Below are 26,078 nucleotides of genomic sequence, written 5' to 3'. Positions count from 1 at the left end.
CATAATTCTGCAAGGGCTTATTGTAATTAGATCTGAGTGAAATCAGGAGGCTGAATTAAACTGGAATGAGGAAACTTTAACTTGTATTGATTAATTTTTACTGTGTGAAGATGAACTACAACGTATCTTCAGGGGGTCTCAAAAGAAGTAGTCTCCTGTCTCCTACCTTAGTGAGTGCTACCCAAAGCGAAGCTGGTACTATCTGCTTTGTATATAGATAACTGCAGCTTACCAACCTGACCCTGAATTGATTAGGACTGTGAGAAGCTAAAAATCCTGAATCAAGTTAAGGAAGGTGTGCAATGAAAAAAGCCACTGAAGACCTTATCAAATTAAAAGCAGATGATAAATTTATGTAGACTCCTACTAAACAAGTGTACTCTACTTGGGAACCCATCAAAAGTACAAATATGGGGCTTCCCTGGTGGCGCAGTGGTTGAGAGTCCACCTGCCGATGCAGGGGACATGGGTTCGTGCTCCGGTCCGGGAGGATCCCACATGCCGCGGAGTGGCTGGGCCCGTGAGCCGTGGCCGCTGAGCCTGCACATCCGGAGCCTGTGCTCCGCAACGTAAGAGGCCACAGCAGTGAGAGAGGCCCGCGTACCGCAAAAAAAAAAAAAAAAAAAAAGTACAAATATGAGTTCACTGTGTGATTTATTTAAGTTACTAATGGAGAGGTTACAACTCAATTTACACTTGAAGTTTCTTTCAAGGAAAGATACATTCTAATTTTAGAAAAGTAAATGAAAGCTCTAATACATAGCCTACTTTCTGACTGAAAGAAATAACCTTATTATGAAGTCTAAATAAAAGGTACAAATTAAATAAAGCCCATCTGGTGGAGTCTTAATAGCATCAGAAAGGTTTAAAAGTTCAGCCTGATTTGAAGGCCCTATTATCTCCTTGTTTCCTAACTTTTCAGATGTGGCTGTGGGTGTGATCTGTCCCATTTATTAAAAAAAAACCAAACTATATATTGTCTCGTAATCCTTCACAACCATGCTAGTATTTCCCTAATAAAATGCAAGCCTGAGTTTCTCAGGAAAATATTTTACACAGTACACAGGCAAGTTTTTACCTAAATGAAGCCGCCACTAAACTCTCTCACCTAGTGAAAGATAATATGACAGTACCTGCAGCTCTTATTGAGTTTTCTTTAGCCTCTGAATCAGCTGTTCATTTGTATGACTTCAGTATAAAAGAATACTTATTTGGGACCAAGGATGTGGACACCCCAGTTAATAATCACTGCTGTATAATAAAAGATGTTGTGGGATGAGACCAGCGCTTGGCACACAGACATTGTGGATGCAGCAGACTGTGAGAGCCACCACAGTAGACCCCTCCCATGGGATCTGCACCTGAAAACTACTAGGAGGCGGCTAGGGTCAATAAAAATATTTTAATTGTTGTTATAGAAAAAAGGAGGCTTCAACTTCATTACCTATAATCAACGACTGTGCAACAGCAATCATTATTAGTTAAAAGTACTTAGAGGAAAGGTAAGAGCAGTGTAGGATCAAATGACCATCAAGGCACTAGAAAGCCTGGATATTGTTTTGCTTTCCCTTGTTCTCTCTGTGCCTCAGTGCTTTGAATCTTTCTCCATTACAATATTTGCGTTAAAACAATTTGCTAAATCTGTATGTACAATGTACTTGTCTGTGTTATAGTTGTCAGTAATCAATGATTTAAAAAGAACTTGAAAAATAAACAAAAATAGTGTTCAGAGCAAAGGAGAGATGAAAATAGTTACTGATCAGTAAGAAAAAAATCTCATCATGTCTGTATGTTGCACTGAAAAACATTACTGAGTTTACCTTCCTTTTATATAAAAACTATAATCTAATAGAAAAACATGTATTTATCCAATTTTTTTTTTTTTTTTGGCGGTACGTGGGCCTCTCACTGTTGTGGCCTCTCCCGTTGCGGAGCACAGGATCCGGACGTGCAGGCTCAGCGGCCATGGCTCATGGGCCCAGCCGCTCCGCGGCATGTGGGATCTTCCCGGACTGGGGCACGAACCCGTGTCCCCTGCATCGGCAGGCGGACTCTCAACCACTGCGCCACCAGGGAAGCCCTATCCAAAATTTTCAGTGAAATCTTTAGAAAATCTATCTGCTTGAACTATCAGCTCCGAGTTCAGGCTTTCAATTCACCTAGAAGAAACTTAACTAAACTGAAAGCACTGCAACCTAATAGGTAATAATTTTTCAAATTTAACAATATGCCTAACAAAGTAATGCTTCTGGAAGAAATCTAGGATAGTAGTATAATCATTAAAAAACAAAACAAAACAAAATTCCAAGAATTAAAAAAAAGACAGTCAAAACAAATATGCCCCCAGTGTAACTTATTCTACCTACATTTTTACTGTTTGCAAAAAAGTTAATCTTACCTATTGCCATGAATATTTCATTTACATTCATTGATGTTTTAGCTGATGTCTCCATAAATAATAAACTGTTGTCATCTGCATAGGACTGTGCTTCCTGTTTATAGAACAAAAATTGAGATATATCCTTTGCACATACTATTACTATACCTGCCTTATTTCTGTTATAGAAAAAAAGAGGCTTCCTTATTACTACTCCAACTTGATCATCTACAACCAACAACTGTATAAGCAATTATTTATAGTTAAAAGTAAAACAAAGGTAAGAGTACTGCATAGTTTATAATTTCCTTTTTGCCTTAACTTCTTGCACTATCCCATCCTACTTTATCTGGCCTCACACTAAATCTACTTTCAGATGACGAGTTTCGGAGAGAGGGACGACAATCCTAAATATAAAACTCTCTTTGATCTTTATGGCAATTTTACCTATGCTCGTTATTTACAAGGAAGGTAAAGGGAAACCAAGTGTTTAACACTGGCTTCAACCACTAAATGGTACCCTTGTATTTAATTCTGAATGACTTCTACAAGCAACATTTTAATTCTGAGTATGCCATGAACCATTCCTTTGAAAATTCTATTACTACTTTACGTTGTCATGCTTTACAGTTTACGTGTATTATTGCCTTTGATCCTCACAGCTGTTGTGAAGAACAACCAATTATCATTCCAATTTGATAAAGAAAAAAATGAGGTTCCTTTGAAATGTATGTGACAGGGCCACTTGTGACTACATAAGTGTGCTATCTGCCTCTCTATGCTGAGGAGGTAACTATCTTAGAAAGAGTAATAGATATTATACCTCACATGGTTGTCACCAGAATTAAATGAAACCACATGTGCAGATGATGCTCAGTTTACTACCTAATAGTGCAAGAAATATTAGTGCCCTTTCTCCCAGGACGTGTACTCCATCATCAAAAAAGAACATTAACCCATCACTGATATTATACATATAATGGCCACAACCAATCTTCTCTGGTAGAGAAGCTGAAGAGCAAGAGGAGGGGAAGTTTTAAAATGTCTAGAGACATTGCTTTATTTTAAATGACTGTACTTTATTTTGCATCTGGGAACACTCTTAATTAGCTATATTAGATAACATACACACTGGATTTTTTTAAGCTTTTATTTTTGAAGGCCCTTTTAAGAACCACCACATATATGTATGTGTGTATGTGGGTATGTATATGTGTGGTGATATAGATAGGTAGATAAAAAAAGTTAGGAAGGATACTAAAGTATACGTGGGGTTGGAGGGATTAGGGTAGGAGGCAATCACCTTTTGCTTTATATATTTCCACACTGTTTGTGAACAATTACTTATTTTGTAATTGTTTAGGTCAACAAAAATCTTTGAATCAACTTATATATTAAAATTAAATAAAGATATTTAAAAATTCAGGTTTATCATGAGATTTTATTACATAGTACACATCTGTCTAAAAATTTTCTATCATTTGCATCGTTTTAAAATTGTAACTGTAATTCAAGTGTGGGTACAGAAGAAAAATATGCGCCTCCAAGTGAAAGTTAAATTCAACATACCTGGAAATCGACAGCTCTTTTATTTGCGAGGTCAGCCTTGTTTCCTGACAAAGCTATAACAATGTTAGGGCTGGCCTGCCTCTGAAGCTCTTTAACCCAGTTTTTGGCTCTGGCAAAGGACTCCTGGGAAACAAAGAAACAGCTATTCGGCACAGGCTCAAAGAATGGCTAGAGAGCGTGTCTGTGAGGCGAGGCTTTAAAGACTGTCCAATGTGACTCCTGGAAAGCAATTCTTAGCACTACTGTAGTAGCTGAGACAATTGTATCTTATTTTTTTAAATCAGCTTCTCTATTTCATAAAAGCTTTGGCAGAAATGTCATGCTTGGCTAACAGAAAAAGATTAAGAAAAAATCTTTTCTATAATGGAAATTCTGAATACCAAAAACGGATATTCAAACAAGTTTTTTTGTAGAATGCATTTCTACTTACCTCGTTTGTGATATCATATACAACTATGGCTGCTTGTGCTCCTCTGTAGTACATTGGTGCTAGGCTATGGTATCGTTCTTGACCAGCTGTATCCCATATTTCAAACTTTACTGTTGTGTCATCAAGACACACAGTTTGGGTTAGAAAAGCAGCTGAAAGAAGAAAATGTCTGCAATAAGTTTATCATTTTCCTACTAATATTTTAATACTACAGAAAACACCTAGGAACCTGATATACTGCATACCCACAGTTAATAGTGGCTTTAAATACCTGTAAGATCTATGCTTCAAAGCTAGATAAATATATGCTTACATATAAAAACCTTCATAGTAAAATCACAGCTTGAAAGTGTTTCCTACATTCTTAAAAAGTGTGTTGTAATATTAAATAAGTTTTTTAAAGTTCTTAAATTGTTTTACAAATTGTGTATTTAAAAACTTTAAATTGTAACATGATTTAAGAAATATATATATTGATATTCTTTTTTTTTTTTTTGCGGTACGCGGGCCTCTCACTGTTGTGTTGTGGCCTCTCCCGTTGCGGAACACAGGATCCGGACGTGCAGGCTCAGCGGCCACGGCTCATGGGCCCAGCCGCTCCGCGGCATGTGGGATCTTCCCGGACCAGGGCACAAACCCGTGTCCTCTGCATCTGCAGGCGGACTCTCAACCACTGTGCCACCAGGGAAGCCCATTGGTATTCTTGAAAAAATGGGGGGGAAGGTGGATCAGCATACCTATAACTACCATCTATACTGACAACAGCATACCTCTTGCTCCATTCTCCTGGGTTTAACTGGCATAATCTGGGAATTTAGTCCCAGTCCATTACCACTAAATCAATATATTTTTTATATTATTCCATCAAAACATCAACACTAAGTTTTGTAATCGTTATTACCTCAACCTAGACTTAATTTGTTTAACAGAGATTCAATATTAACTCCTTTCATTCCTTGCCTTATGGATTTTGTGATTTGTACTTTTTCCATCTGTTCTTTTCTGAGGTTTTAATCTTAGTAAGAAAGTAGCATTTTATAATGATATTCCTCCTTTTAAAATTAAGAGATTGCTGTCACATCCTGCAAAGAATTACTGTATCATTTATTTTCTCAATTGCTTCCTGAGAACAATATGAAGTAAAATGTCTATTATAAGTATGATTCTCTTGGCTCTAAGAATAAACATCAGGAAAGACACCACATAGATACTTCTGAAAATAAGAAATTGATTTATAAGAGGTACTTTATAATCAAGTGAATTGAACTTTAAAATATAACTCTTAGAGTAAGTTTTTAGATGTTGTTAGCTGCACCAAAGACCTACACACAGCCATTTTCCCCAGCATGCATGCTGGCCAACAGTAAGCACACCTTACAGTTCCTTTCCTTCATTAACTTCGGTAGTTAAACTCTGCTGCTCTATCACTCAATATTAGTTGGTAAGCTCCTTCCTTTTTCTTTCAGGTCAAGGTGTATTCAACTCCTCTGAAATTGGCATAGAATTAAGTTATAAAGTTTTCAAAAACTCTGTCCTCCCATGCAAGAGAATTATGATCCAGTCCTGTAAATTGTAGCAGTTTACGAGCGATGTCAATCATAAGAGATTTACTAGTTAATACCAATGTGCTGAATAAACCAAGTCTAATTTGACTTACATCTCTTCTATATTAGACATAACATTTATTTTCTGTGCTATTTTTATTATGTCAACTGACTGCTGTACTGGCTTTGGTATCAACAACCTATAATCTTCTAAATTTTGCAAACATCATGATTGGAAATTTCTTTATTTTGAACTAATTCTATTAAGGGTTCTGTGAATTCTCACAATTGGCTAGTCATATTTAAAATATACTCCAATTCAAACTTCTTTTACCATCCAAAATGAGCAAAAATATCCATTTTTTAAAATCCTGTATTTATGATAAAGGATACCAAGAAAGTACTATGTCACTTTTTCCCAGTCACGAAAAGTTCTCATGCAGAATCAGTATTTTTATTTTTATTTATTTATTTATCTATTTTTTGCGGTACGCGGGCCTCTCACTGCTGAGGCCTCTCCTGTTGCAGAGCACAGGCTCTGGACATGCAGGCTCAATGGCCATGGCTCACGGGCCCAGCTGTTCCGTGGCATGTGGGATCCTCCTGGACCGGGGCAAGAACCCGTGTCCTCTTCATTGGTAGGCGCACTCTCAACCACTGTGCCAGGTGGTTAAGAATCTGCCTGCCAATGTTGGGGACACGGGTTCTAGCCCTGGTCCGGGAAGATCCCACATGCCGCAGAGCAACTAAGCCCATGTGCCACAACTACTGAGCCTGCGCTCTGGAGCCCACGAGCCACAACAACTGAAGCCCACATGCCACAACTACTGAAGCCTGCCCGCCTAGAGCCTGTGCTCCACAGCAAGAGTAGCCACCGCAACGAGAAGCCTGCACACTGCAACGAAGAGTAGTCCCCACTCACCGCAACTAGAGAAAGCCCACATGCAGCAACGAAGACCCAACACAGCCAAAAATAATAAATAAATAAAATAAATAAAATAAAAAAAAAATGTATCAAGTGTCCATTCCATCCTTAAGCCTGAAACCTGCATTTTGCACAAAGCTCTTAGGCAATCTCTCTAAACCTAGAAACCAGAAGAGAATGTCCACCATCATGATTATGTAATATCACTTCAGATATTCTTATAATAATTAAAGTAATAAATTATTGGAAAGAGACATTATTTGGAAGAGGCAAGAAGACTAAAATGAAAATCCAAAGGTGTCAGCTAAAATAAAGCAGATAGTAAATTCTTTAAATTGGCTGCAACAGATCAAAGAAACAGCTTTACAATACACAGGCAGTGACCAGATTTCAGTGTTATGCTGGGAGGAGACTGGATCCCTATCAAATTAACAAAGAATAAGAACAATCAATTCACGCAACTCCTCTCAGAAGCCATCCTTCATCACACCCTTTTAAGCAGGTCCTACCTTTGTGCTCCCAGAGTTCCCTATGCAAGAACATGTTTCACACTTTATAATCACTGGTTTACATTATCTTCTCCTAGACTGGGAAGTTCCTTGAGAAACTAGCTATTCTTGTCCATATTTAATATCTAAAACAAATCTCAGTTCATATAAATGTCCAAAAAGTTTGCTGAAGTCCATGAAAGATATGTACAACTATTTGGGGGCTATTTTGACTAGATACAGTTCCCAAATGGGAAAAAATAGGTATTTCAAAAGGCCTGTCTCTACTCAAGTTATTATGTAACAAACACAATCTCAAAGTACCAACAAGATCTCTTTACCTGGGTAACACCATACTGTTAACGTGATATGATAAAAAGAGCATAATTAGGGGGGGAGGAGAAAAAAGACCAATATTAGAGGCCAGTGGAATGAGTTTTAGGGTACAATCAAAAACACATTAGAACTACTTAAAAGTGCTGTAGTGCCACAAGGGCAGAAATATTATGGGAATAGGATAACCCAGTATCATAAACATTATATATCACAAAGACCATCAAGATTTACCAAAGTTCTCAAGTTTTCAAATACTACCAAAGTATTTAACTTCCCCCATAAAAGTCAGTGAAGTACAGCTGACATCTTCAAATCCTCTGTGCTTCTAAAAGTACATTACTAGTCATTTACAAAATTGTAAAAATAAATTCTAGCACTCAAAATATAAACTACTACATAAATACTGTAGCAACATTAACCAACCACCAACTTACCTGAATCTGCAAAACCACTTTAATTTATCCAAAACATCTATTTTCTGGCTAAGAACCATCACTTTCTTAGACCTCTTCATTTTCTCTTCACTTCCATCACCAGCACTAGCAGTTGGTTTTCTTTTCGGGCCCATATTTCACAAAGAAACAGCTTTTATCACTTCGAGAGTTACTGTGTACACGACGACAAGTAAAGAAAAACAAAGCTGCATTGAGATGCAGGTGCTGGCCTGTCTAATAGGCTCTCTCTTTGGGCTTCCACGATCAGTTCCTATTTGCAAGCTTGGCAGCAGGCAAGTAACACTTCAGTCTCAGCAAAACCACAAATTACTGAATGACAGACCTTGGGGTCAGCTGAGAGTTGGTGAAACTGTAAATGTTAAACCTGCAAATACCAAAGGCCTATAATGTGTAAGACCTTGATATATAGTAAGCAAGGTGGAGACACTGCAATACACTGGGCAAGGGAAAGAACATCCAAAATCAATAGCATTAACCAAAGGTTAACGACTCATAAAAAAAAGTTTAAACTAACACCAAAAATGATTCTACATGAACTAAACAGAAGGGCAAAAAAGGAAAAACCAAGGAACCAATATCACCCCAACCCTCAACTTATTATTTTATCGAATTTGATTGGAAAGAATTACTTTATTAGAACTGACCAAAAATCCTATAAGACTATCAGGTTTGATTATATAAAAATTAAAGACTTCAGGTTTGTAAAACATGTATCATACACTCAAAACACAGGGACAAACCCATTTAGAAAAATTTCTATAGTGGATGTTATGAGATTAATTTTTAGTATGTAGAAAGCTCATATAAATCTTAACTCCAAAAGCATCAAAGATAAATGTGTAAGAAAATCCACAAAAGGCATGTAACACAGAAAAAGATCAACACCACTAGTAATCAATGAAATAATCCTCACAGCAAAAATAGTTAAGGATTTATCCCTTAACTTAGCAAAATTAAAAAATGAAAATAAAAGAGTATAGCAAAAACTCATGCTCTGCTGGAGATACTGTATAACTGTTTTGAAATAATTTTGCCAACATGTGGCAAAGCCATGAAAACTCTATTTGTTAACCTAGTATAATGGAATCTCTAAAAGATGATATGGGAGCAGGAGCGTAGGGAGAACACACCTTTAAGTTCAAAGTATTTTTGTATTTAATAATAAGAAATAACCTAATGTATAAGTGAAAAGGCACTGATGGCTTGGTTAAGTATTAAGAAGCGACTAAATTTAAAATACTAATAAAATGACCTCTTAATTGCCAAAAAGTAAAAAAAAAAAAAAAAAAACACAAAAAAACCCACATACATACACACACACACACACACACACACACACACATATATATATACATACATACATACATATATATACATACGTATATATATATATAATATTTTTTTCCATGACTACGTTCTCCCTTACATAAAACTTGCACGTAAGTGGTGGATTTGATGCCCTATTAAAACTGAAAGGATATAGTTGTTAGAGAGGGGAAGAGCCTTGTTCAACATCTCAGATGCTGATCAGGGGCTTGTGATCATAAAATCCAAGTTAGAGGTTGTTTGGAAGTGATGTGTAGGGGAAGCAAAGGTTTTTAGAGCCAAGTAATTCAATGGTTGAGTTCGATGAATCTGAATCAAACTTCAGGGAGAAAGATGGCAGAAACTGACCAAATGGCATCAAGAACAAGGTATCAAAGTTATCTGTGAAGGTAGAAGTTGGTTTGCTGGGAAAATGAGTATCAGTGGCAGTAGTATTATAATACAATACAATGAATTTTATCAGACAGATGAGCACTGACTTCAGATGATAAAATTGTACACAGACAAGGATATACGGATGATCTATGGCAGTAGTCCCCAACCATTTTGGCTCCGGGGACCAGTTTCATGGAAGACAATTTTTCCACGGATTGGGGGAGACAGGTTCAGGAGGTAACGCAAGCCATGGGGAAAGATGGGGAGCAGCAGATGAAGCTTCGCTTGCTTGCCCGCCGCTCACCTCCTGCTGTGCGGCTCGGTTCCTAACAGGTCACGGACTGTTACTGGTTCGTGGTCCGGGGGTTGGGGACCCCTGGTCTATGGGACTTCCCTGGTGGTGCAGTGGCAAGAATCCACCTTACAATGCAGGGTAGGTGGGTTCGATCCTTGGTAAGGGAACTAAGATCCCACATGCCGCAGGGCAACTAAGCCCGCGCGCCACAACTACTGAGCTCATGCGCCTCAACAAGAGAGCACGTGTGCTGCAAACTACAGGGCTCACGCGCTCTGGAACCTGTGCGCCGCAGCTAGAGAGAAGCCCACGCGCCACAATGAAGAGCCTGCGAGCCGCAACAAAAGATCCTGCATGCCGCGACTAAGACCCAAAGCAGCCAAGAATAAATAAAATAAATAAATAATAAATGATAAATCTTTAAAAAAAGTATATGGATGGTCTAAAAGCCAACAACAGCCAAAATAAAAGCTGAGGCCATTTTTTATTTTCAACTGTATATGTGTATAGAAGAGAGTACCCAGTAGACCATGGCAGCAATGATGAAGACCACGTATTCTTGGAATAGTTACATTTCAACTAACGCAAGGAGGAAGGTAAGAAAGGGGATAAAAATAGATTGGGGTAGAAAGGAAAGCATACACAGTGATTAAGCCCCAACAGAAAACACTCCAAAAGCCTGGCAACAAAGTAAAAATTTAATAGAGATCATACATAAAAGATGGCCATACATGGGCTTCCCTGGTGGTGCAGTGGTTGAAAGTCCGTCTGCCGATGCAAGGGACGCGGGTTCGGGCCCTGGTCTGGGAAGATCCCACATGCCGCAGAGCGGCTGGGCCCGTGAGCCATGGCCGCTGGGCCTGCGCATCCGGAGCCTGTGCCCCACAAAGGGAGAGGCCGCGACAGTGAGAGGCCCGTGTACCACAAAAAAAAAAAAAAAAAAAAAGATGGCCATACAGATGGCCAAGAAGCACATGAAAAGCTGCTCAACATCACTAATCATTAGAGAAATGCAAATCAAAACCACAATGAGGTATCACCTCACACCAGTTAGAATGGGCACCATCAGAAAATCTACAAACAACAAATGCTGGAGAGGCTGTGGAGAAAAGGGAAGCTTCTTGCACTGTTGGTGGGAATGTAAATTGATACAGCCACTATGGAGAACAGTATGAAGGTTCCTTAAAAAACTAAAAATAGAACTACCATATGACCCAGCAATCCCACTACGGGGCATATACCCTGAGAAAACCATAATTCAAAAAGAGTCATGTACCACAATATTCACTGCATCTCTATTTACAATAGCCAGGACATGGAAACAACCTAAGTGTCCATCATCGGATGAATGGATAAAGAAGATGTGGCACATATATACAATGGACTATTACTCAGCCATAAAAAGAAACGAAATTGAGTTATCTGTAGTGAGGTGGATGGACCTAGAGTCTGTCATACAGAGTGAAGTCAGAAAGAGAAAAACAAATACTGTATGCTAACACATATTTATGGAATCCAAAAAAAATCAAGAAAGGTCAGGAAGAACCTAGGGGCAGGATGGGAATAAAGACGCAGACCTACTAGAGAATGGACTTGAGGACACAGGGAGGGGAAAGGGTAAGCTGGGACAAAGTGAGAGAGTGGCATGGACATATATACACTACCAAATGTGGCAACGATAGCTAGTGGGAAGCAGCCGCATAGCACAGGGAGATCAGCTCGGTGCTTTGTGACCACCTTAGAGGGGTGGGATAGGGAGGGTGGGAGGGAGGGAGACTCAAGTGGGAAGAGATATGGGGATATATGTATATGTATAGCTGATTTACTGTGTTATGAAGCAGAAACTAACACACCACTGTAAAGCAATTATACTCCAATAAAGATGTTTTTTTTAAAAAAAGACACATGCGCCCCAATGTTCATTGCAGCACTATTTACAACAGCCAGGTCATGGAAGCAACCTAAATGCCCATTGACAAACAAATGGATAAAGATGTGGTACATATATAAAATGGAATATTACTCAGCATAAAAAGGGACGAAATTGGGTCATCTGTAGAGAAGTGGATAGATCTAGAGACTGTCATACAGAGTGAAGTAAGTCAGAAAGAGAAAAACAAATATCATATATTAACGCATACATGTGGAACCTAGAAAAATGGTACAGATGAACCGGTTTGCAGGGCAGAAATAGAGACACAGTTGTAGAGAACAAACATATGGACAACAAGGGGGGAAAGTGGTGCAGGAGGTCATGGTGGTATAATGAATTGGGAGATTGGGACCGACATATATACACTAATATGTATAAAATGGGTAACTAATAAGAACCTGCTCTATAAAAAAATAAAATATAATTCAAAAATTCAAAAATAAAGATGGCATAAACTAATCAACCAAAAATAAAAAGATGGCCATATTCCCAAAGTAAATCCCACTTATGAGATGATCTATATAAATACTCATCATATTGAACTCATTCTTAAAGACCAATAAGCATCTGATAAGGATTGATATCCAGAATATACACAAAACTCCTACAACTTAGCAACACAAAAACCCAACTATCCAATTAAAAAAAAGGGCAAACGACTTTAATAAACATTTCTCCAAAGATAAATGGCTGGGAATTCCCTGGTGGTCCAGTGGTTAAGACTTGGCACTTTAACTGCTGGGGCCCAGGTTCAATCCCTGGTCAGGGAACTAAGATCCTACAAGCCGTGCAGCATGGCCAAAAAAACAACACACAGACACACACAGACACACACAGACACACACAGACACACACACACACACACAGCCAAGAAGCACATGAAACGATGCTCAACATCACTAATTAATAGGAAAATGCAAATCAATACCACAATGAGATACCACTTCACACCCATTAGAATAGCTATTATCAAAACGGAAAACAAGAGTTCCCAGGATATGGAGAAACTGAAACCCTTGTGCACTGATGGTGGGAATGTAAAATGGTGCAGCCACTGTGGAAAACGGTATAGAAATTCTTTAAATACTAAACACAGAATTTCCGTATGATCCAACAATTCCACTTCCAGATATATGTCCAAAAGATGTGAAAGATATTTGTACACCAATGTGTACAAATATTTGTACAAATAACACAGTGTTATTCACAATAGCCAAAAGGTGGAAGAGACCCAGGAGTCCATCAAAGGATACAAGAATAAGCAAAATGTTGTATATACATAAAATGGAATATTATTCTGCCTTAAAAAGAAAATTTTGACATGTTTACAAGATGGATGAACCTTGATGACACGCTAAGTGAAAAAAGCCAGTCATAAAAGGACACTATCATATAATTTCTCATATATGAGTGAGGTTCCTAGAGTAGTCAAATTCAGACAGAAAGTAGGATGGTAGTTCCCACAGGTGGGGGGCGGAGTGGGGAAATAGGGAGTTTTTGTTTAATGGATAGGGTTTCAGTTGGGCAAGATAAAAAAGTACTGAAGGTGGACATGATGTTTGCATAACAATGTGAATACACCTAATGCCATAAAACTGCACACTTAAAATGGTTAAAACTGTAAAATTTTTATTATGCGTATTTTACCACAACAAAAATCATTCAAGCAACATCTAAAGATAATTGTTGCCAAATGAACGCAATCTTGGAAAATATGAATGATACATAGGGAAGTCTGCATGAAGTCATGCAAAATGAGGATCAGTTTTTCTCCAACATTATCTAGGAGGAAGATATACTTTTTAAAAGACTAACTCATGCAATTTTTTTCAGAAATAATATGGGAGTAACAGAGATCAATGTGTTTTTCTTTTACTATCATAGCTTGACAGTTACTCTTAAAGGACACCCAACTCTCCTAAGGGAATCTACTAGCCAGGACATAAGCTAGTCACATGTCACTAGCTGAACATTATCATACTAATATTTCCGATAGTACATTAATGTACACTGCTTTAAAATTAGTCGTAGGAGTTTGAACTTGGTCAGTATTAAGTTAGTACCCCAAACCCAATCACCCTAGAATGAACTGATAAAACCAATAATTGAACCTTCAAGGCTGAGAGTCTGTGGTTACCACACCAAGGGCACAATCCTTAAAGCCTTTACTCACCTGATTGGTTTTATATAACAATCATGTTCCAAATACTAAATTGGGAAGCAGAATGAAGGCACACGTCACAAAGAGGAAAGGTGAAGAAATGGGAGAAAGAGGAGAGGTTGTTACAAGCTATTAGTTAGTATCAGACAAATGCTCCCCAACAAACACCAAGAGAAAAAGTTAATGAAATTAACTCAGCTTTAAGGGATATATGTCCATGAAAGACATTTAACAGATACTTTGTTAAACAGTTTAAACAGTACATTAAAAAATTCCTATAATGTGCAAGCAAAGATGACTTCTGGTTCTGCATGTAAGGAACGTAGAAGTCGCCACTCCATCCTGACAAATGAAAAGCTAAATAAACTGAAAAATCAACAGTTGTTCTTGGATCTGAAACAGAAGTGAGGTCACAGGGCAATCTGTTGTCCCCAAAATTGGAGAGACAAGCCAGGTGGATACAGAAAACCACAACATGTAAGAGTAGAAACCTGAGGAAACCAGTGCTGGTGTAGGAAACTGTAATTGACAAATTGCTGGAGGTTAGGTATGGACAAATCTGAGTTAAAAACTCCAGGGGAACCCACCAGACATGGGGTGGGGTGCACCACACTTTTGTGAGTTTTACATCCAGGAACTTGATCAGGTTCTCACAGTACATATCAGAGAAAAATCCCTGCCTGCTTCTGGCAAGGTAAGAGGAAAAGGAACCATTTTGAAATAAACCAGACTAGCATGTTCTTAACAAAGCCTGTCCCCATGAGAAACTAGTTAACTAGTTAACCTGTTGGAGTATTATCAGACTCTTAACTGACTTGGGGGAAGAAATATCCAACTCAAGCCAGTTCTATCCTTCCATGTGGGAGAAGGCAAATCTCTAATTCCAGTCCATTCTAGCCATCCTGTCTCATCCAAGGGGGGGAGAAAAAAACTGATGACCACTTGTGAAGTTCACTGTTTAGACAAACAGGCTCACTAAAAGACAGACCTAAACACAGGACTATAGAATCGTCCCCCCCCCACACACACACCTCTTTACTGCACTACTAAAGGCCTATTTATGGCACTTGTTTTCACCCACTATATCATATCCAGCTAGCAAGAAAAATCACAAGGCATACTAAAAGGCAAAACACAGTTTGAAGAGACAGAGCAAGCATCAGAACCGGAAACAGCAGAGATGCTGGAATTACCAGACTGGGAATTTAAAACAACTAGGATTAATGTGCTAAGGACCCTAATGGTAAAGACAGAATACAAGAATAGATGGACAATGTCAGCAGAGAAATGGAAATCTTAGGAACACCCCAAAATTGCCAGAGGTCAAAAACACCGTAAGAGAAATAAAGAATACCTTTGATGGGCTTATTAGATGACTGGACATGGCTGAGGAAAGAACCTCAGACCTTGAGGCCTATCAATAGTAACCTCCAAAATATAAAGAGAATAAAGACTGAAAAACACTGAACAGAATATCCAAGGACTGTGGGACAACTACAAAAGGTGTACTATATTCATAACGGGAATACCAGAAGGAGAAGAAAGGAATAGAATATGTGAAGCAATAAAGACTGAGAATTTCCCCAAAATAATGTCAGACACCAAATTACAGATCCAGGAAGCTCAGAGAACACCAAGAAAGAGAAATGCTGAAAATTCTACACCCAGGCATATAATTTTCAAACTAAAGAAAATCAAAGATAATGTGCAAGGATTGTGCCCTGGCTATTTTGCAGAGGAGGCCTCTTTCCCCCTTCTCCTTAGTGATATCCCTTCTCCATTTGGTTTCAGAACCTAGCACTTAATACTTCCCAAGTCTCAAGGAAATCTACCAGACTTTAAAAAAATTACTGGCCTTGAAAGTGACTCTTTTAATGCTTAGCAATAAACCTATCCACTAAGTGAGCTTAAAATAAAAGTTCTGATATCTGAGTATTTTACAATATAAGACTGGAAAAGGGCAAGCTAAAGAAGGCAGAAGAGACAGAGAAGACTAAGCCCCAGAGTAACAATTACAGGAAACCTGCAATCCCAGAATATAATTATTTATGCCAAGCAAGGCCCAAAGAAATTGCAAATATCTATCTTTAAGGGAAGAAAAAAGTGATGAAGAGACCGGAATCCCTTTGATTCCATAATCATTAAATAAAATTACTTTGGTTCAGTAACCACATCTAGAAATTGATTCTACAGAAATAAGTCCAGAGGAGAAAAAATTCCAAGAATACATCCACTATTAGATAATTACCTAAAACAGCAAACAAAAATGCAAACATTAAATGTCTAACAATAAGGGTATGGTTAAAAAATAGGAGACTGCCAGTTACTAAAATTAGTATGAATACAATATAATACAGATATTGAGTATTATCATTAATAAATGAAACAATAGTATGACTATTATAAATGATTCTATATAAAAATATCATGAAGTTATAAATAGTTCACAGAGAATGGAAACATAATGGGCTCTAAAAATATGAAAAGATGCTTGACCTCGCCCCTATTATGGGAAAAATATACATTAAAAAATGCAGAGATCAATGTACATAAGCATGGCAAAGATCTGTAAGTATGACACTACCCTGAGTTAGTAAAATAGGGTAACAGGCATTCTGTGCGCTGCTGGTTGGAGGGCAGTGTGGAAAAATGTATCAGAATTACAAAAGTATATAACCTAAGACACAGCAATCAGAAATACTTGGAATATGTGAGAAATAACTATGAATTAAATTATTCAATGCAGCACTGTTAACGCCCCAAAATATAAAACAATGTGCAAATCTGAAACTAGAACTGATAAAGCATATTGATTATGATCCATTCAAAGGAATGCTGATACAGCCAAGAAAAATGAGGATGCTCTTCATAAAATGATATGAAAAATCAGACTGTATTTTCCAAGATGGCCAGAAGATTTCACACACATTCTTGTTACAACATGACACTGACATTCTTTCCTCAAATCTGTACAAGCCTGTGATATGAACATAATTGACACTATCTACGTGAACTTCTGGGGGGTAGCTCATAAAAAGCTACCCAGCCTCTGCCTGGTATTTTGGGGATATTCATGTTTGAACCCAGCCATCATGCTGTGAGGAAACCCAAACCAGGTGGCAAGGCCACACGCAGGTGTTCTGGCTGACAGCCCCAGCTGAGGTCCCAACCAATAGCCAGAATGAGCTGCCAGATGTGTTGAGATGATTCCAGCCCCAGCACTGACTGCCACCCATGACATCAGAAAATCACCTAAGCCCACTCAACCCCCAGAAACAAAAGAGATAATAATTGTTTTAAATGACTAAGCTTTGGGTTCATTTGTTTCTGAGCAGTAGATAACTGGGACAGTATTAAAGTGAAAAGTAAAAAGTATACTACAGTAGGTCTGGTATGTTTCAAATTGCATAAAAAGGAGAAAATACACAGATTTAAATATAATAGTAACTTTGCAAGGACAAAGTAACACTACCTCTGGGAAAAAGAACTAAGTGGGTAGAAGACAGGAGGGAGACTTTTCGGTGTCAACCATTTGAGATTTGACTTATAAGAACAAATCAATGAAATAATAAAAATGTGATACATGTGGATGGCATAAAAATGAACACAGCGGTGCTCACTTTGGAACACGAGTGATTTGAATTTTTATTTAAAAATACTTTCACATTATTTTCCTTACATCAATAAATCAATATATAAGGGGCTCTGTACCTGCCAAGTACCACATATTTTATAACAGAGTGCTTATCTCATGCATATCCTGACCCTAAACTTTATCAATTCCAGAATACAGGTGGCAATGAAGAAAGACCTGTCTTTAATCCCAGCTGTCACTTAGTTGCAAAACCTCAGGCAAATCACTTTTGTTGCCTCAGTTTCCTCATCTATAAGATTAGTATTTCCTCATCTATAAGATTAGTATTTCCTCATATAGCTATGGTAAGGTCCAGATGACACTGTGAGAATGCTGTATAAGTTCTATGACTGCATCATATGACATGTAACTAACTTAAAAATTACCTTACAAGCTAGCCTAAAATTACCCTGTATTTCCTCGAAGTCACATTTTTCTAAAATTTACAAATTACTTATGAATACGATAGATGAGAAAGTTAGGATTGTTGAAGTTCAAGTTCAAGCACTCTAATATTAAAGTACCCTATGTGTCCAAGATACATTCACGTTACACCTCAAACAGAATTGATATCAAGTAAGTGGAACCCCCCTTGGCTCTCGTTCTATGTGAAGATAAATAACTTTAAAAAAAAATTTCTTGGCCATGCTACATGGCACGTGGGATCTTAATTCCCCAACTAGGGACTGAACCCACACCCCCTGGCAGTGGAAGCAGGAGTCCTAACCACTGAACCACTGAAGTCCTTAAATAACTATTTTTTTAACTGAGAAACGCTGAAGGTGTCTGATAATTAGAGTGACTACAGTCCCATATCATCACAGTATTTCTTCTTTTTGAATCCAAAGAGTGACTGCTATCTTCAGCTTTGCAAACAGGCTAAAAAACCATGAATGACTGGTTCCTCATCCTGCTGTTACCCTTCCTCATCTATATTACCTGGAAAAGAGGGTGAACATGTTGTTCACCAGCACTTCCCTCAAATACTGTTTTTTAACACTTGTAAAATACTAAGGATTATTTCTTATTTTCAAAATCCAATATGTGACTTCACTCTCATCTTGAGGAATTTAGTAATTTGGTAGTTGCAGTTCATGTTTACATCAAAATAGCCAATGATCAAAAATCAAAAGCCTCTGGAATTACTCCTGTTGCTTTTCTCACTCTAATACATCCCTATTTGCTACCAAGAGGCCTGGTAACAAAAGGCTCTCAATGATAACTCCAAATGATGAATTAATTCAGCATGCATGGTAAGGAAGACTGCATATAAGTAACCTCAGATTACTATGGTATAAGACCCAAAAGGCGGAAAGGTTAACTTTGATTCCTAATATTTAGCACAGTGCTAGGAGCTTGGTAAATGTGTTGAGTAAATGAATTTCAGAAAAGCTTGATAATCTTATTTCCCAGTAATAACAGAATAAAAGCAGCAAATTAGTGAATCAACAGAGGTAGTTCACCATAGTTAGAGCTAATTGGCAAAATCATTCTACCAAACAGCTTTGAACACTTCAGCAACAACAGAGGGCATCGATGAATTAAGTAAGACAGGGCAAAAACAGACGTTCATGATCCCAAATTGTGAAATAAATTTTAAGAGGAAGAAAAGGTTTAACTATATTGATTGCATTGTTTAACGTGGAGCAGAGTACACACTTTAAAAAAAGTCTGCCCTCAAAGAATCCTGATTTAGCTCACTCTTCTCATTTTATAAGTGTGTACATAAACAGTGCTGTTTGTAAAAGGAAACCAGGATTGAAGCTAAGCTTATTGGCTCCTAATTCACAGCAATGCTTCAGTAGCCACATATGATAACATTTTAAACTGGAACACTAGGGAATAACTGATGTTAAGACTATTAAAATTTTTTAGGTCAGAACTGGTACAAACATATAAAATACCAAATCTTTACAAATTTCTCCTAGTAATACAACCTATCTCAAATACTGAATATGTACTTTCTAGAAGGAAATATTATTATGCATAAAGGTAATATTCTTTCACTTAGAACCAAAAGATAAACTCCCACAAATTTTAACTCTCACTGTAACAGAAAGAATAATGGATATTTAAAAAACCATTTTTCTCATGAATTGAAAACTATATGCTGGTGGTTTGTCCCTAGGTCTTCTATCCTTTCTCAAAAGTACTTTTAATTGAAAACAATATGCAGATGCAAAAAGATAAAGGAAGTAAAGAAATGCACAGATTACAATTACACAAACAAGTCTTTTGACAGCTAACGAGTGAAGGGCAATAGTAGAAAGCTTACTACTACAGGAAAAACATGAGTTATTCAGATTTAAATTTTCTAGCTGCTTTTATTTCTCAGTTTAGGAAGCAACTTTAATATCTACATACATGTCGTATTCTATCTAACTGTGTAATTACTCTCTCTGAGAAAACTTCCAAAATATCTTAGTTGATGTGGGGATAAGGCATTTAATGTAACATACATAAATAACCGCTTTTTTGAAAATCAACAAATGGTGGGAGGGTTAAGCAACCATCTACCATATAGAACTTAAAGAAACTTAGCTGTATATGCTCATGCTATTTACTTGAAGGAATTTGCAAAAATTCCATTTTTGGAAAGGCTCAAATTTAGGAAGTACCTGCTCATAAAGTTTTTTACATCTTATTTGTTCCTATAACTTTTTCTTTTCTTTTCTTTTTTTTTTTTTTTTCGGTACGCGGGCTTCTCACTGTTGTGGCCTCTCCCGTTGCGGAGCACAGGCTCCGGACGTGCAGGCTCAGCGGCCATGGCTCACAGGCCCAGCCGCTCTGCGGCATGTGGGATCCTCCCGGACGGGGGCAGGAACCCGTGTCCCCTGCATCGGCAGGCGGACTCTCAACCACTGTGTCACCAGGGAAGCCCCTGTTCCTATAACTTTTATTAAGAAACTTTATCTTCCAAGAGGAGAAAATCTGGACATAAAATTCTTTAACACTGTCAAATCTTAAATTGAATGCTCTGCACTAGGTGGAAAAGTCACGGTTCTAAAATAATGTCATGTAATGACAATACAACAAAAATATCAACAGTGATAAAAATGACTCAGCAAGGCTTCCCTGGTGGCGCAGTGTTTTAGAGTCCGCCTGCCGATGCATGGAACACGGGTTCGTGCCCCAGTCTGGGAAGATCCCACATGCTGCGGAGCGGCTGGGCCCGTGCGCGTCCAGAGCCTGTGCTCCGCAACGAGAGAGGCCACAACGGTGAGAGGCTTGCGTACCACACACACACAAAAAAGACTCAGCAAACAGTAATGGTGGTGATGGTAATGGTAATAGCTAATATTTAATAAGCATTTTACTCCATGCTAGACATTGTGCCAAGAAATGTATATGCACTTTCATTTAATGTTTACCAAAAACCTCTCAAGTAAGGTACTATTATTTCCATTTCATATAAGACGCAAATAAAGCTGGGTATGACTTGCTGCAGATGATACGTGGTATGTGCTGGAGCTAGAATTTTAAATCAAACAATGTGGATATAGAGCTGACCGCCACCCCTTTCTTAACCACAATGCTCGACTCTTAAGAAGGTCCTGGTCGTAAATTGATAAGGTAAGGTAAAAGACTGTTAATAATAACTTTGAAACCAACCTTGTTTTTCTTAATTTTAATAATTTTTCCCCCAGATGTTTTTGAATCTGAATAGAAAAACAAGTCCTGGTAGCCCCTTAGAGGAAACTGGACGGATGTTAAATATAGAATAAACTTTGTTCTTCCAGTAAAAACAACCCTGAAATAATTATTTTAGACACTCTACTTAGGGTTAATAACTGCTGAAAATAGCTTAAAAAAGAAGGCACTTATTTCTTTAATTTCGTGTATAACCAGTCCTTGATTATTTGTGGCAATAAAAGGGAGCAGCATTGGTACAGATAACTGACAACTATGGATATTCTAACTCCTGTAAGTAAAGACAAGGCAGGGTATCCTTGATGGAACAGAGAAGGAGCCATGCTCTCTTTTTTTTTTTTTTTGCTGTACGCGGGCCTCTCACTGCTGTGGCCTCTCCCGTTGCGGAGCACAGGCTCCGGACACACAGGCTCCGCGGCCATGGCTCGCGGGCCCAGCCGCTCCGCGGCACGTGGGATCTTCCGGGATCGGGGCACGAACCCGTGTCCCCTGCATCGGCAGGCGGACTCTCAACCACTGCGCCACCAGGGAAGCCCTGAGCCATGCTCTCTTAAAGAGGCCTAGCAGGTTAACAGGAAGGGGTTCCCATATAAAGAAATAACAGGTTAATACGTAATGTAACCAGTACATAATACTTGTAATTCTCAAACTGGAGGAGTTAGATGAACAATAAGTTTTTTAAAAATCCTACAGTTTAAAAAAAAGAAAAGCAATTATTCCATTTTTGGGAGAACTTTAATATGTAGTGTAAATGTAATATTGGCTCCTCAGAACACAGAAAGCAGGGGTTCTCAAACTTTGGCATGTATTAGAATCATTGGAAGACTTGTTAAAACTTAAGATAAATCTTTAGGGGTTCAAGGTGTTAAATGAAAGATGGCCAGTCCAAACATCCAACAAGTATTTACTGAAGAGCTATGCGCCTCCAGATGAGATAGCAAGAAGGGTGACAACCCTCTGAGCCTAATGCTCCCTGCTAACCTTATGGGCTAGTCTTAGACAGACAACGGGAATGTAAATGTCATGCAGACTTCAAACCCCTACAAATAAGCTAGAACTCCCCAAAGCGCTAAACCCACCACCTAACTACCTATCTCATTATGAGTGCTATAGAGCCAAGGGGCAGGGGTGTGGGGTATATTGTGAGACAACGTGGATTCTTAAATCAAGCTATCATGTTTAGGAAGAACCACAAAAACTAAAGAAACCTTGATGTTTTTGATGAATATAAGGTTCTAGAATACACAAATTCAAGAGTGTATTCTTTTTTTTTTTTTTTTTTTTTTTTTTCTTTTTGCGGTATGTGGGCCTCTCACTGTTGTGGCCTCTCCCGTTGCGGAGCACAGGCTCTGGATGCGCAGGCCCAGCGGCCATGGCTCACGGGCCCAGCCGCTCCGCGGCATATGGGATCCTCCCAGACCGGGGCACGAACCCGTATCCCCTGCATCGGCAGGCGGACTCTTAACCACTTGCGCCACCAGGGAGGCCCAAGAGTGTATTCTTGAATATGATTTCCACCTTACAACATAACCAGAGATGAAAATTTTAAGTGAGCTCTTCAGACCGCAACTAATGTTATTAAACATAAACAGTTAAGTAAAAAATAAAGAACAGATGAAATGTAAAACATCTGGCCAGGTTCATTTTTAGACAGATCCTACCACACATCAGCCAAAACAAAAAGACATATTACCTACAAGTTACAGACCTTAAATAGCTCAAACCTTGAGATCCTTAAATGCTTAGATTCTACTCTAGTCCTTAAGGGTGAAGAGCTGCAGCAAAGAGCATAAAAAAAAAACAGTGCTGGAGTCTGAGTTACCCGTGCTGGGGTCAGCGCGATGCCTAAAGCCAAGGGGAAGACCCGGAGGCAGAAGTTCGGTTATAATGTTAACCGGAAGCGTCTGAACCGGAATGCTCGACGGAAGGCAGTGCCGCGGATCGAATGCTCCCACATCCGACATGCCTGGGACCAGACCAAATCGGTGTGGCAGAACCTGGCTGATATGGGTTTGGCTATGGACCCCAACAGGGTAGTGCCCCTTCTTAAGAGAAAGGTAAAGGCCCTGGAAGTGGACGTGGAGGAGGGGCCTAAGGACCTCATGCGGAAGCCCTATGTGCTCAATGACCTGGAGGCAGAAGCCAGCCTTCCAGAAAAGAAAGGAAATATGCTATCTCGGGATCTCATTGACTATGTTTGCTACATGGTGGAGAACCATGGGGAGGACTATAAGGCTATGGCCCGGGATGAGAAGAATTACTATCAAGATACCCCAAAACAGATTCGGAATAAGATCAACGTCTATAAGCGTTTTTACCCAGCGGAGTGGCAAGCGTTTGTCGATTCGTTGCAGAAGAATAAGATGGAGGTTGAGTGACTGGTTTACACCTGCCCCAGGTTGAGGCTTCCTCCTGGACCAGAGAAGCTGAGCCAGGGTTTAAGGCAGGGAGAGGTGTGTGGCTACAGATGAGGCTAGCCAAACCCCATGGAATCAAAAGGTTACAGTGCACACATACACACACACACACAAAATCTCTCTCACACTTCCCTTTGGGGAAGGCACTGTCTCCCAGAGGCTTCAATTTATGTTCTTCTGGAGTCTCTGGGAAAAGCCAGAACCTGCTGTTTTCAGAGTGGGTGGTTTGTTTGAATATAGTCTGTGTATAATAAAATACAGTAATAAAAAAATAAAAATAAAAAAACAGTGCTCATCCGTAGGCAAGTTAAACCAATACGTCTTACACCTTAAACTTACAAAATATGTCAGTTCTCTCAAAAACAAACAAACAAAAAACCCAGGATTCACAGCTGTAATCATAATGACACTGTCATACCTCCTAAGGATATTAATATGTGGTCAACATAGTGGAAAGGTATCCAGCCAGTATCCATTAAAATAGAAATTGGGATGTAAAGTCCTTCTAAAGTTGGTTTAAAAAGCCAGCTCAATCTGTACTCATAGAAAATATTAAGGAAGTTTTATGTGTTAGAATGAAAACCTTTTGACAATTTCATTAATGAAATGTAGACAACCTAATTGGTATTAAATGGAAATGGAGATTATATATATATACACACCCATACACACATATCAGAGGATATGTATATGTATGATGATGCACTGATAAGGGGTTAAATTTCTCTTTTAAATGTCCTTCTTAAGACGTCATTAGGAAAAAATACACTTCGAAGATAATTGGGAGCATCCAAAACAAAAACAAAGTTCTAGTCTTAGGCTACATTTCCCAGGAGTTAAGTTCTTTACTACAGTACTTCAGTGTTTTTGTTATTTTAATATGTACTGCGAAGGGGGGCAGGGTTAGCACAAAGCAAGTCCCAAACATATCAGCCCAGGTATTTTGCCTATGATGCATATGTACTTTGGAAAATGCTGCAACTGACAATCACTTGCCAAAAAGCAGTTATAATAACTAACTTTTTGCACCAGTTTAAGGTGGGTGGACATAACCTCAATCTCTTTAAAACTCTTCCTACCATGTGGGCTAGTTAACTTTGGCCCAATTTGCTTTCTGGAGGAGGCTAAAGCTTGAGAGGTAATACTTCATTATTAAATCATACGTATCTATATTTTTATATTTCATTATTAAACGGTATACACACACACACAAATGTATTAACAAAGAAACCACAAAGAACGTGTGATACACTTTATTAAAATTTTTTAAAATACCAAGATTTCTGAATCAAAATAAAAGCTGCATGATATGGACTATATTTTTGATGCTCATCCATTATAAAAACCATAAAATACTAAAGTGGGATCACACTGTAACATGATATACAAATGGAGGGGGTTGACAATCACTGTTATACTGCTGAGTCTATTAAAGTGGAAATACCACTTATCTACTATATTTCCTATATATAGGGAAAAGCCAGGAGATAGTAGAGTTCTGTAATTTATCTTATTGGGAGGATCTGAAACTACAAATAAAATTCTCAAGTGTACTTACTTGAGAACATATACTCAATGCATAGCATAAAGTTATGCTCCTGAAAGATGGACTCCAAGAAGTTGCTACATGCCAATGGGTATCTGCCTTACATATTTCAAAAGTATGACTTTAAAACGTATAAAATACCTGGAAAAAATATGGTACTGCTTATTACACACCCCTTGTAAAATATTGCAAATCTTAAAGCTGTCCACACAGTACCTAATTCAAAAGCTTCATTTGGCAGATGAAACTGATGCCCCAAAAAGGCTGTTCTGCCCCGCTGCTATATACAGTTGTGGATTTCTCTGATGAGGTTCAATTCAATCTTGTCTTCTATTCACAGCCATGCTCTGTTAGTTGTCTCCTCTTTGTCCTGCATCTTACTGTTCCCTTGCCTCAGTCTTACCAAAAACACTGTAAGCAGTGCTGCTTACTCTACCTCTTTCCCCTCTCCTTCCATCTTTCTCTCCAGGTCCCATTTCCCTTTCATGTCCCTCTTCATTAATCACTTATTCTTTCTCTTCCCTCAGTTATTTAGAATTAGAATTTTAATGTTAACTCTTTTACTATTTACTTTTACTATTTTCACTATTCATTCTAAAGCCAATATAATTCAGCA

General features: G+C 38.4%; 2 protein-coding genes across 3 annotated transcripts in view; one reads left to right on the top strand and one right to left on the bottom strand.

Annotated features, from left to right (window-relative positions):
* RAB5A (RAB5A, member RAS oncogene family) overlaps window positions 1-26,078 on the bottom strand; it is a 32,765-nt gene that overhangs the window by 2,681 nt on the left and 4,006 nt on the right. The window contains exons 3-5 of one of the 2 annotated variants that reach the window (XM_060099479.1): window positions 4,377-4,528; window positions 3,947-4,069; window positions 2,399-2,492 (exon numbers count right to left, since the gene is read on the bottom strand). In XM_060099479.1, coding sequence (XP_059955462.1) covers window positions 2,399-2,492; window positions 3,947-4,069; window positions 4,377-4,528 — 369 coding nt within the window. The remainder of the gene's footprint in view (window positions 1-2,398; window positions 2,493-3,946; window positions 4,070-4,376; window positions 4,529-26,078) is intronic. The other variant, XM_060099481.1, reaches the window with a different exon arrangement.
* Window positions 23,315-23,972, top strand: LOC132491292 (nucleolar protein 16-like). The gene has a single exon (XM_060100170.1). The coding sequence runs from the start codon at window positions 23,341-23,343 to the stop codon at window positions 23,875-23,877; it is 537 nt and encodes a 178-aa protein (XP_059956153.1). The 5' UTR covers window positions 23,315-23,340; the 3' UTR covers window positions 23,878-23,972.

This window comes from Mesoplodon densirostris, chromosome 5 (genome assembly GCF_025265405.1).
Source record: "Mesoplodon densirostris isolate mMesDen1 chromosome 5, mMesDen1 primary haplotype, whole genome shotgun sequence".
Classification (NCBI taxonomy): Eukaryota; Metazoa; Chordata; class Mammalia; order Artiodactyla; family Ziphiidae; genus Mesoplodon; species Mesoplodon densirostris.
The sequence above is the reverse complement of the archived record's forward strand: the minus strand, read 5'-3'. Positions and strand labels throughout refer to the sequence as shown.

What these genes read in the sequence shown, in the direction of transcription:
- LOC132491292 (XM_060100170.1), top strand. Translation starts at nt 23,341, where the DNA reads ATGCCTAAAGCCAAGGGGAAGACCCGGAGGCAGAAGTTCGGTTATAAT.